At 49.2% G+C, this 11,074-nt stretch overlaps 1 protein-coding gene across 1 annotated transcript; it reads left to right on the top strand.

Moving 5' to 3' along the window:
* Positions 1-7,714: 7,714 nt before the first annotated feature.
* On the top strand, positions 7,715-10,858 carry HOXD13 (homeobox D13). Its single transcript, XM_036879414.2, has 2 exons — positions 7,715-8,634; positions 9,383-10,858. The coding sequence occupies exons 1-2, from the start codon at positions 7,869-7,871 to the stop codon at positions 9,631-9,633; spliced, it is 1,017 nt and encodes a 338-aa protein (XP_036735309.2). The 5' UTR covers positions 7,715-7,868; the 3' UTR covers positions 9,634-10,858.
* Positions 10,859-11,074: the final 216 nt, after the last annotated feature.

Raw genomic sequence — 11,074 nt, 5'->3', positions numbered from 1 at the left:
ATTTAACAAATAGGACAACTGAGTTCTCTCTCTCCCCACTTCACCTCAGCCTGGCGGCTCTCCTCCCCCTCCAGAAGAGAGACGTGGGGGGAGAGAGAGAGACAGAGACAGAGGCAGAAAGAGATCTTAGAGTTTTGAGAGCACTTTAGGGCTACGTGGCTGGGGTGGTGCGTTGGGCCCGCGCCTCCAAACGGAAATCATTAGGTCCTCTCTGGTCTTTTTTAACACTGTTTGCAGAGTGAGTTCTGAACTTGAAGTCCCGGATTTTTACGTTTATAATCCTGCTGATGGATAGGTTTCTTGCCTACGCATTTTCCCTGGGGAAATGAAGTCGGCTGGACAATTTCATAGCGGAATTCGACAGCTAACTTAAAACCCGGTCTCGATTTATGGCGCCACATGGGCCGCCCCAAGTCCACTTTTTACGTTACCAGCTTTCCCCCTCCCTCCTCAAATCGAATTATTTGTAGCAAAGTTGCCGGATTTTGAGGTCAAAGGGGGTAAATAAGAGACTTAGCCTCCTTCTCCTGCCATACTGCTACCCTCCCTTCCCCACTCGGCTCTTCTTCCTGCCCTCACCCGCCACAGCCCCTTACCTTGTGGCCTCCAGTATTCCCCGCGCTGAGTCGGGGTGCGGAGAGTCGCGGACCAGTCTTGCTGCTGCTCCTCGTGGCCTGATCTTGGAGGCTGAACCTCTTGGCGATAACTTTGATGGTCATAATGACGCCGGTGGCAACCATTTTAACGAAGATCAATCTTCACTCAAGGCCGTTGCACGTCTCCTCCCGCGCTTGCGCCCCACCCCGCCCGGCCCCCCAGTGCACTGTGCGGGTCTGCCCGCCAGCAGCTCAGAGCGAGAGATCCGCGGCCACAAGTGGTGAGAAGTGAGGCTAGAGACTGGACACGGAATCCAGCCTGAGAGCTCCCAAAGCAGCCGAAAGACCCTGGCAATCTTGGCGCTGGGCTCAGGTCCTGCATTTTCAACTCGGCTCCAACCCAGACCCCAACCCAAAGCCCCCCTTCTCCTCCCCGTCGCCACACCCAGCACATCGGGGTGTGTTAGGGGCAAACCCGGAATCTATTTGCCCATCTCTCTGTTGGCGCTTTCCTTTTAACCTTGGACCCGTTGGGGGCGCGTCAGGAATGTAAGAGGAGGCGAGGTGTGAAGTATATTTATATACATTTATGCACGTAGTGAATGCCAAAAGTTTCTCTCCTGTTCCCCTCGGCGCCAACTTATTTCAACAATGCTAGCTTTGCTTAGAAAATCAATTCCACCTCTTTAAGGTAATAAACTGAATTCTCCCCCAAGGTGAGAAATGGAAAGAAAGCTGGATAGGCAGCGGTGGCTAGGGGGTTTGAGGAGGGGACGCGGAGTGGGCGTCCGGAGCCCGAGGAGTTCTTGACCCAGCGTTTACCTCTGCTCCTTTCCCAGAGGCCACCCGACTCCAGCCCCTAGGATCCCGGCCATTAACGCGGTCAGAGCTCAGTGGTGCTGATGCCCCCACCTCTCCCTCCCTGCTTCGTAGTATGGGCTCCCAGCTCCACCACCCACTGCAGGCCGCGTCCAGCAGAGGGAAGCCGCTGTCCCAGGGACCAGGAAAGGGCACCCCCACTAGTTCCACTTGCTTAGGGTATTGAGTGGGTCACCATGGTCTTGGTTCGGGCCCGTGGGGTGCCAAGCACAGGCTGGGGGTGGGATCGGGCGGAGGCGCAACCTGAGCGGAAGTCGCTGATGCCTTTATTGCTGTCGTTTGGCGCCCCCGTCTGTTTTCCTCGCGGTTTCGGCGGCTGTGAGAGGCTTTCCAGCTTAAAAGCACCGGCTGGGGCCTAGGTGCAGACAGCGACCGGTTCCTCCACCCATCTCTCGGGTCTCCCACTTCATTTCTACCTTTGGGACCTAAGTCCCAAAGCCTGCGCCAAACCTGACCTCAGTCTGTTGTAAAGGGGAAAGAACATTTCTTGGAGGCACCTTCATTCATTAGTATTTTTAAAAACTATTTGCACCTTTTAAATAACCCTAATATTATAACACATTTATTATGGAAAGTACATTGGAGACCACCTCCGGGAAACTTCGCACAGTAAAAGACACCTATAATTTTTCCACCAAGCTGCATTTAGCAGATAACTTTTCATGGGAAACAGTGAACATTCCATTACTACATTTAATGTCTCTTAAATTTTAGATTCCACACCTACTAATAGTAGTAATATTGACCAACTTGTGTGTGTGTGTACTTTCATTCTGAAATTACAAGTTCTTTTTACATAAATTACCTTGTCTAAAGCTTGCAGCAACTCCAGAGATCAATACTATTATTGCCTCTTTTTTAGAAATGAGAAACCTTCCATATGTAGAGTTTGGAAGACTTCCTGGTGATTTAAATTGGTTATCTCTGTAACAATATGAGTTACAAGGTGTTTAAAAGCTTCAGATGCATTTTTGGTTAATTTCTTATTTTGCATATGTCTTTTTAAACACAGGCCCAGCACAAAGCTTTGAGCTTACACAGAGAATAGTAAGAAGATTAACACAGCTGTGGTGTTCATTAATCAAATGCCCAAACCTTGCAACTTTACCAGACTGTCAAAGCTGAGGCTGGGAATAGGCCTGTCTCATGACCCGAATTTTTAGATGCAGCCTCCCAGCCATTAAGGCCTCCTATCTACTACCAAGGTACAGGACTCACTCCATAAAATAAGACAAGAACCCAACCCATGCCAGCATGGTTTGGCAGGAATTTTTAAGATGCATTGGGGGTGCGGGTACAGGGAGCACTTTCTCCAATTGGACTGAAAAGTGCTTTTTGCTCAAAAGGAGGAATTACATGTAAGAGTCTTAAATTTTTATGTTAGGCCTCCAGACTAAATGTTTGTTTCTTGAGCCATGGCCCGTCCTCTGGGGTGAAGTGGTAAACACTTTTGGCTTTCTCCTGAAAGTAATAAAAATCTGTCCAGGTTGCTGGAGGGTTGGGGTAGGGGGAAGGGTGCCTGTAAAGCTGGAGCTGCGCGGGAGCCCCATGTCTGCAGGGCCTGGCTCCAGTCTTAACGCGCAGCAGGCTCCTGGCCAACCAGGCCAAAACCTGCGAGTCAGCATCAGGATGTAAGCTCACTCGAGGACCGGGGGCACTGGGTGTGGTGGGACAGCAGGATGGCTAGAGCCTGGGCTTCAAGCCCAGGTACCTTTTCTTTAAGCTAAGAATGATTCCCCGGCTTGAAGATTTCAGTTTTTAAGAGAAGACACGGGTTTGACGATTCTACGCCAGACTCTGTATTGACAACTTTTTGCTGCCACCCCTGGCAGGCCGGCGCTCCCACTCTCTTGTCTCTTCCAGGACTCTCTGGCTGTTTCTAGTCCTCCTCCTCCTTCCCCCTACAATCTGGCGCCCCACCAGGGACAACCATGGGTGGGGGTGGAGGGTATTTTCTCCCTAGACTCTTGGGGTTACCCAGACCTGTCTGAAGCTCGTGCACCCTCAGATGCGACAGGAAAACTTGCAGGGACATCTAGCGCCAGGCCTGAGGAACTGCGCACCACCCGGCCTGGAAGCTAAGCCTGATCAATTGGCCCTCCATCTCCCTCCCTTCAGCCCTCACTCCCACCCCTTTCCCTTCCTGGTTAGGCATTTCCCTAACCTTCATCCCTTCGCCCTGCCACTGATCGGTAGATTTCCCAAAAGGACAGCAGCCTGTGCGGAATGGAAAGAGAAAGAGGGACATTTATTTTCTCTCATCTGGAAGGGCCAACAGAGAGAGGACTTCAGTTAACAATGACAATGCTAGAGAGGTGTATTCCCAGGACAACACTATACCTTGAGATGACAGATAAAACAGAGGGAAATTGTTTGCAGTCCCAGCTTTTATTCTGGGGAAAATTCAACAAATTAGTCTTGTCCTCCAGCTCTGGGCACACCCTCTGGTGCCCCTGTGAGTGAGATTAGGGCTTCTCTGAGAAGGAAGACTCACTGTGTTTAATTCACATCAGGACTGGAGGCATTCTCTCCATCCCAAATAAGGAACTGCTGCTCTGTGGGAGGCAGATCTTGTTTTAACAAATAATGCTTTGGGTTTGGAGTGGCTTTTTGTAGTTTTTGCAAACAATTTACATTTAATGAAGCCTAATTGTGTTGTTAAATCAAATGAAATACATCTCAGGCAGAGAAAGTGCCTAAGCTTGGGATTCCACTGTCTGGCTTTTGCTAGAGACCCCTTTCTTTACCCCAGGTTTGTTTTTAATCCTTTTGATAGTTCCAGCAAAATATTGGCTGCTCACTGCCAAGGGAAAATCAGCTCCAAAATTGTCAGGACACAGGTTTGTCCAGCCAGTTCCACTGGATTTAAGACTTTACTTCAAAATTAAAGCTTTATTTCGACATTGAATTTTTGTCAAGGTTAATTAGGAGGGTGTTCTGCATTTCCTGGTGTGGCCATCAAGAAAAACGCTTCCAAATGAGTCTCCAGGAACCCACTCTGATAGGACCCAGTGATTGTTGTCCTGGCCCTAATGAATTGAGATCATTGCTGTCTTAGCAAGCAGAGGAACTTATGTTCTTCATAAGTCTAAATCACAGCCTGCATTTACCCATTGCCCAACCCAGGACAGGAACATTACTTGAAAGATCATCTATAAGGTAGAAAAGAGGGTATGTGACTTCAAAGCATCGATTTCCCAAAAGGTGCTTGTGGAGGGAAAGGAGGGAGTGGAACGAGACATGGGACAGGAGGGCAGAGCTAATCTGTCTCTCTCTGATAAAATGGGACTTTGGGCAATGAAGGATCATCTTGAGTTTATAACCAAAATCAGGAAAGGTGGCAAAACAAAACAGGTTTCAGTGAATAACACATCAGTGTTTGGAGACATTTCTGGTTGCAAAAGATTTTCCTTTAAGACTCTCTGTTGTTAAAGTCCTAACATAATACACCCACACACATACACAGGGTTCAGTCTGTGCCCCTGGCCAGTTAAAGAAAATTATTCCCATTAAGTTTACACCTAAAATCAACTTGGACACAGGGTATACAAGCTAAATAAAATGTTTAAATGAAAATTCAGCCTCAAAATTCCTCCATTACCTATCATCCCAGGCTTTAAACTATGTGTCCTATTAGTTTGTAAACACAGCAGCCCTGACTCTGCCTGGTACTCTACTACAACTCTGTGATCCAACAGCAGCAGCTGTCCTGGGGCACTGGGTTTAGGGGCCATCACAGGGTCCAGTCAGAGCCTCTTTCCTGAAGGGAATTCTCTCTCCCAGAGCCAGAACCTGAAAGGCTGTAGTGAAAGCAGGTTCAGCGGCAGGATAGCAAAAGGCAATGCTCCTTATTGTTCAAAGCCTCCCAGGTCTCTGGACACCTGTTAGAATGGGCAGAGAAGCCCCGAGTCCTATGAGAGTCCCACTGGAAGGCAACTGAAGGTATGACCACCACTGAGAAGTACTTTCAATCAGAGCATTAATTCAGACTTTGTTTCCAGTTCTGCAAACTTAATTTGCTGCATGGAAAATGAAGCCAAAAATGAAAGGCTGTCTGATAACAGCAAAACTTGACAAATTCTTCCTTCATATCTTAATTTCATTTTCTTCATTTTTTAGCATATAATCAGTTATTAAGATGTATTTATCAGCTAGAAAATGGCGCAGAGGTCCCTGGGCACAAAATCACAGGGACATTTAGTTTTAAGAGAACTGAAAATTTGTTGGTGACAGTTACATCTCAGAACTATTTCAACAAATTTGATTTTTTTGAAGCCACAGAAAAAAAATATAAGAGTATCTCCCTGTTTTCCCTCTCTGAGAAAAATAAAGGGAGACACTAGAAGAATAAGAGCATTTCAAGGTAGCAGCCCATGACTGGTTTGGTGCTGGAAAGTCAGCAACTCTAACAGTTGGTTCGGGCCGGCATTTTTTAAATGTCAATCCAGCTTCCGTTGTTAACTTTTGCCTTCTCTCAAATAGTCAAAATTGCTCTCACCAGGAAACTTCTATTCCCTATGATTTTCTGCAAAGGCTTAGATCCCTCCAGTCTTGAATTTGATCAGAAACACATCTAGGACTTCACAAAGGTCAAACAGATTCTCCTGCTTTTTCTTTCCAGCGCCCCTCTCATAACTTTCCCCTTTATTTGAGCCTTTTATGGTTACGGTGTTTTGCGTGTCAACACTCCTAACACCAGGAGCCCACCCTGCAATGCCAGGCAAGGCCCAGGAGGGGCTTCCTAGCTTTTTACTTGCCCTATCAAGGTCCTGTCCCCATCCATGAACAGTGGGACTAGATGACAAATTGGCTCCAATAATCACAGGCTCAGAGGAGTGATTTTCATGGGCTGGCCTGGGTAGCAGATGATACAGAATCAAATGGGCTCACTCTGAGGTCTTCCGCACCCACCCTAGCACCCTCTGCTCTTCAGATCTATTGTTACTCCAAAGGTGGAGCTTTAAATGTACCTCGGGACTCACACTGGCTCTCCATTAAGCTAGGATGAAGGATGGTGGGCTGGGACTCTGGCTGAGGACTGGCAAGAAGGGATGAAGCGGGGTCAGGACTGTAATCTCTGACACCCTGAAGGGGCTGCCCAGTGCTCATTCTACACCCTCGAAGTCAGACCCAGTTACTCTGAGTTTCTCCTATCACAAGACCCAACCTTGCTTGGAAAAAATGCCCTTTTAATTTGCCCTACTAAGTTCTCTGCAGTTGGCAGCTTGGAAAAGAAAGCGAAACAAAGGTCCCTGGGAAAATGAAGTTTTCAATTAATTGGTGTGAGCAACGGGCGGGGATAGGTGGCGGCTGCAAAAATAGTTCGCTGCAGGCGACGCGGTTTCTCCGCGGGCAGCAGAGTGGCCTTCTCCAGGCGCCTTCCACAGGGTCTTCCTGCGTACCGCGGGAGGATGTGCCAGGGGTAGGGGGCCCAGCTTGGGAGGCAACGGCTCGCCGGCCTGAGTCGCAAAAGTGAATAACGTAGACCAGGAATCCGCAACTTTTTCGCTGGGACAGATCATCAGTTTCGCAGCACTGAGGCCAGGTCTTTTCGTCTGCTTGACTTACTTGTAAGTCTCTGACCCAGCCCCAGGCGCGTTTTGTGGGCATATTCCGGGCGAACGGTGTGTATAGGGGGGATCTAACTCTAACTGGTCTTAGTTCAGAGGATCCCCTGGGAAACAGGCATGAAATGCCTTTACCCTATAGCAATGCGCAAAATTAGCTCCCGCAGGTTTGGGGGCTGAGGGATTAAGCAACAGGATCAAAAATCGATGTTTTCATATTCTGACCAACTCTGTCCTTCGCCTTCATTTGGTTGTGCAGCTTGGGGAGCCGAGAAGAGGTGCAAAAACAGCCGTGGCCGAGACAAGGCGCAGGCCTCAGCGCCCGCCTCAGTCGCAGACAGGGCCTAGGATGGGCGGTCGCGCAATCAGCTCGTGGGGGTTGGCTGCGGCTCAAACGCCTGGATTCGGGGGAGGATGGGCCGGGGCGGTGGGCTGCGCCAGGGGGCTGGGGAGGGGTAGGGGCCGGGGTGGGTGGGTCCAGCCGGGCCGGGGCCAAGAGCCAAGCTCTCCCGCGCCCCCACCCCCACGTGGCCCCGCGCAGCCAATGGCACGGCCCCGAGCGGGAGCCCTGCGGGAGGAAGGCGGCCCCCCGACCGGCCCAAGCCCCCTCCCAACCTGAACTTCGTTTTTATAAACGTCCCGCGATGAGCTAACCTGTTGGAGGGCGGGCCGGCGAGAGGCGGGAGGCTCGCAGAGGGAGAGAGGGCGAGAGGAAGAGGGCGGGAGCGGGAGAACGGGAGAGAAAGGAGAGGCGAGAGGAGGCGCGCTGCGCCATGGTGTCCTGCGCGGGGCCGGGGCCGGGGCCGGGGCCGGCCCAGGCCGGGCCATGAGCCGCGCCGGGAGCTGGGACATGGACGGCCTGCGGGCAGACGGCGGGGCCGCTGGGGCGGCCCCCGCCTCCTCTTCCTCCTCTGTGGCGGCGGCGGCTCCGGGCCAGTGTCGCGGCTTCCTCTCGGCGCCAGTGTTCGCCGGGACACCCTCCGGGCGTGCGGCGGCGGCGGCGGCGGCAGCGGCGGCAGCGGCGGCGGCCTCGGGCTTCGCCTACCCGGGGACCTCTGAGCGCGCGGGCTCCGCCTCGTCGTCGTCATCTTCTGCTGTGGTCGCAGCGCGCCCAGAGGCTCCCTCCGCCAAAGAGTGCCCGACGCCCGGGGCGGCCGCTGCAGCGTCCCCAGGAGCCCCAGCTCTGGGCTACGGCTACCACTTCGGCAACGGCTACTATAGCTGCCGCATGTCGCACAGCGTGGGCTTACAGCAAAATGCTCTCAAGTCGTCGCCGCACGCCTCGCTGGGAGGCTTCCCGGTGGAGAAGTACATGGACGTAACGGGCCTGGCAAGCAGCAGCGTACCGACCAACGAGGTGCCCACGAGAGCCAAGGAGGTGTCCTTTTACCAGGGCTACACGAGCCCCTACCAGCACGTGCCTGGCTATATCGACATGGTGTCTACCTTCGGCTCCGGGGAGCCTCGGCACGAGGCATACATCTCCATGGAGGGCTACCAGTCCTGGACGCTGGCCAACGGGTGGAACAGCCAGGTGTACTGCACCAAGGACCAGCCACAGGGCTCACACTTTTGGAAATCATCTTTCCCAGGTAGGGACGTTGGGAAAAAAGCTGAGGACAGGAGGAAGGGAGAGAGAGAAAAAAAGATAGGACTAGGAGTGCATGTGCCTACTTGAGATTGGGTGCCTGTCCTGCTTGCCCAACCAGGGTTGCCCCCAAAAGAATAGTTCCTCCATTTGCATGAAGTCTGTAAATTCCTCCTTTGATTTAAACTACCTCTTTCACACTTCCCTTCTTGTGTGCAGGCACAGGCCTGATTTCCTCCTAAAGTCGAGGGTCTTTTTGTGCACTCTGCTCAGGCCTTGGCTCCTTCTCCCAAAGAGGTGTCACAGAGTTGGGCCCCAGCGTTTAAGTACATACATGGTGGCTCCAGAATGACCACTAAAGCTTCCAGGAGTTCAAAAGCTCCAAACACAGAACAAGAAATAAGATCTTGAACAACCAACCTGGATTAAAAGTCTATGTGTATTTGAATATGCGCAATCGGCATTTGCAGAAACTTTGTCCTTATGAGCGTCCCCAATAACAATGCCATAAAATCAAAGGCTTGTTAAGATGTCGGTTTAAGAAACCATGATGATCCATCAAAACTGACCTATGCTTTGAAGTGTGAATAATCTTTCTTTAATAATGTGTGAATAATATGTCTGTTAAGTATACAGCGTAAGCACCTTCGTTTTACCTATTCCCCAAACCCCCTCCAAACGAAACACGGAGCCCCAGACCGGTGCTCCAGATAAATAGTTCTAATTTTTCCCGTGCTATTTTTTTATACCAGGGGATGTGGCTCTAAATCAGCCAGACATGTGTGTCTACCGCCGGGGGAGGAAGAAGAGAGTGCCCTACACCAAACTGCAGCTCAAAGAACTGGAGAATGAGTATGCCATTAACAAGTTCATTAACAAGGACAAGCGGCGGCGGATCTCGGCTGCCACAAACCTATCCGAGAGACAAGTGACCATTTGGTTTCAGAATCGAAGGGTGAAAGATAAGAAAATCGTCTCCAAGCTCAAAGATACTGTGTCCTGATGTGGGCCAGATTGACCATGAGACTTTAAATGCTTTCTGTTGTCTCGAAAAGACTTGAATATGTATTTAATTCCCCCCAGTCCGCCGCCAGTGAAGGCAAATTTTGTGAATTGTTTTTCTCTCTCCCTCTAATATGTCTCTAATACTTTCTGCTGCCCAACCTGACTTTGTAGTTCTGTTTTTCTCTTGTTTATTATTGATTTTGTTTTGTCTAGGTTTTTTTTAATGATGTTTTTAATGTTCTGTTTCTCCCTCCAGGCCAGTATAAAGGACTTGAAACATTTTTTAATAATCCCCCCAAATGAATTTCAGAATTGCCATTCTGATTTTAGGGTTTTATTTTTTTTTAATAATTTTATATACGCCTGTTCCCAGCACTGATTATCTTCATAATCCATTAGGGCAGAACGATTTACAGTCATTCACATACTGTGATTGGGTGATTTAATCATTAGTTCTCAGCAGTCGCCCTGAGGCAAGTGGAAACAGCTCTGGGCAGGCAGTACTTCAGCGTCACTGGGAAAGCCTAAAAACAGGCAACTGGAGGTACTGTGATGGCTTTAAAAGCAGTTTCCTTATTAAATAGGGTTTGTATCCATATTGGAATGAAGACAATCTTTCCGACTTTGGGTCTTTCACTTGCTGTTTTATTTGTTTAATACACCTTGTCAATTTGTGTTTTATAATCTTTAAGTTGAAAATAATGGTTGCCTTCATTTCCCCAGCTCTAGATGCAGATATTTAAATGACTGTGGTTGTCAGAGTGACCCGTGGGTGGTGTAAATGTACCCCTTCTCCTAAGCAACGGATCTGTGGGACTAAAATTGAGAGTAATCTCAGTCCCCTGAAGAGGCTGAATCAATGTGGCCATGGGTGGGAACTCTTATCCAGAACCCAATGTAGAACTTGACTGTGTCCATATATATTGAAACTCTCATGGAACTTCAAAATATCTAACAAATGCGAAAACGTGGAGCTCTAAGATCCAAGAAGAAAAAATAGTATTTCTGAAAGTGATGATAAATAACTACTTTCAAAGTGCTGCATATTTATACAACTGAGATTATTTTTGTAGATGCAATGTCTGTGAGCTGGGATAGTTGGGCAGTGCTTCAGGCATTTAAAAATCACTTTTTACTCCTAGGGAGATGCAAATAAACAACTGTCTGGTTTCTTCTGAGTCTTCATATATTTGTTTTCCTTTTCCAAGTTTGTGTTGCCTCTAGAAACTTTTTATTTATTATAAACACTACAATGTTCCCTGAAGATGAAGGAAACTCAACACCAGTCTGGTCTCTCCATTTTCCTGCCCTTTCCCCCATGGCTTTAACATAAGCAGTGGATGTCTTTAAATGAGGATATAATTTGTGGTGTCCAAAATGGTATTTTTTACCCAACCAGCTCAAAAACTTCTCCAATAAAATTTTACTTCTTTCAGTAT

This window comes from Manis pentadactyla, chromosome 6, assembly GCF_030020395.1.
Source record: "Manis pentadactyla isolate mManPen7 chromosome 6, mManPen7.hap1, whole genome shotgun sequence".
Lineage (NCBI taxonomy): Eukaryota > Metazoa > Chordata > Mammalia > Pholidota > Manidae > Manis > Manis pentadactyla.
The sequence above is the reverse complement of the archived record's forward strand: the minus strand, read 5'-3'. Positions and strand labels throughout refer to the sequence as shown.

Coding starts and splice junctions, on each gene's coding strand:
- HOXD13 (XM_036879414.2), top strand. CDS start 7,869: ATGAGCCGCGCCGGGAGCTGGGACATGGACGGCCTGCGGGCAGACGGC. Junction 8,635..9,382: donor TTGGAAATCATCTTTCCCAG/GTAGGGACGTTG, acceptor TTTTTATACCAG/GGGATGTGGCTCTAAATCAG.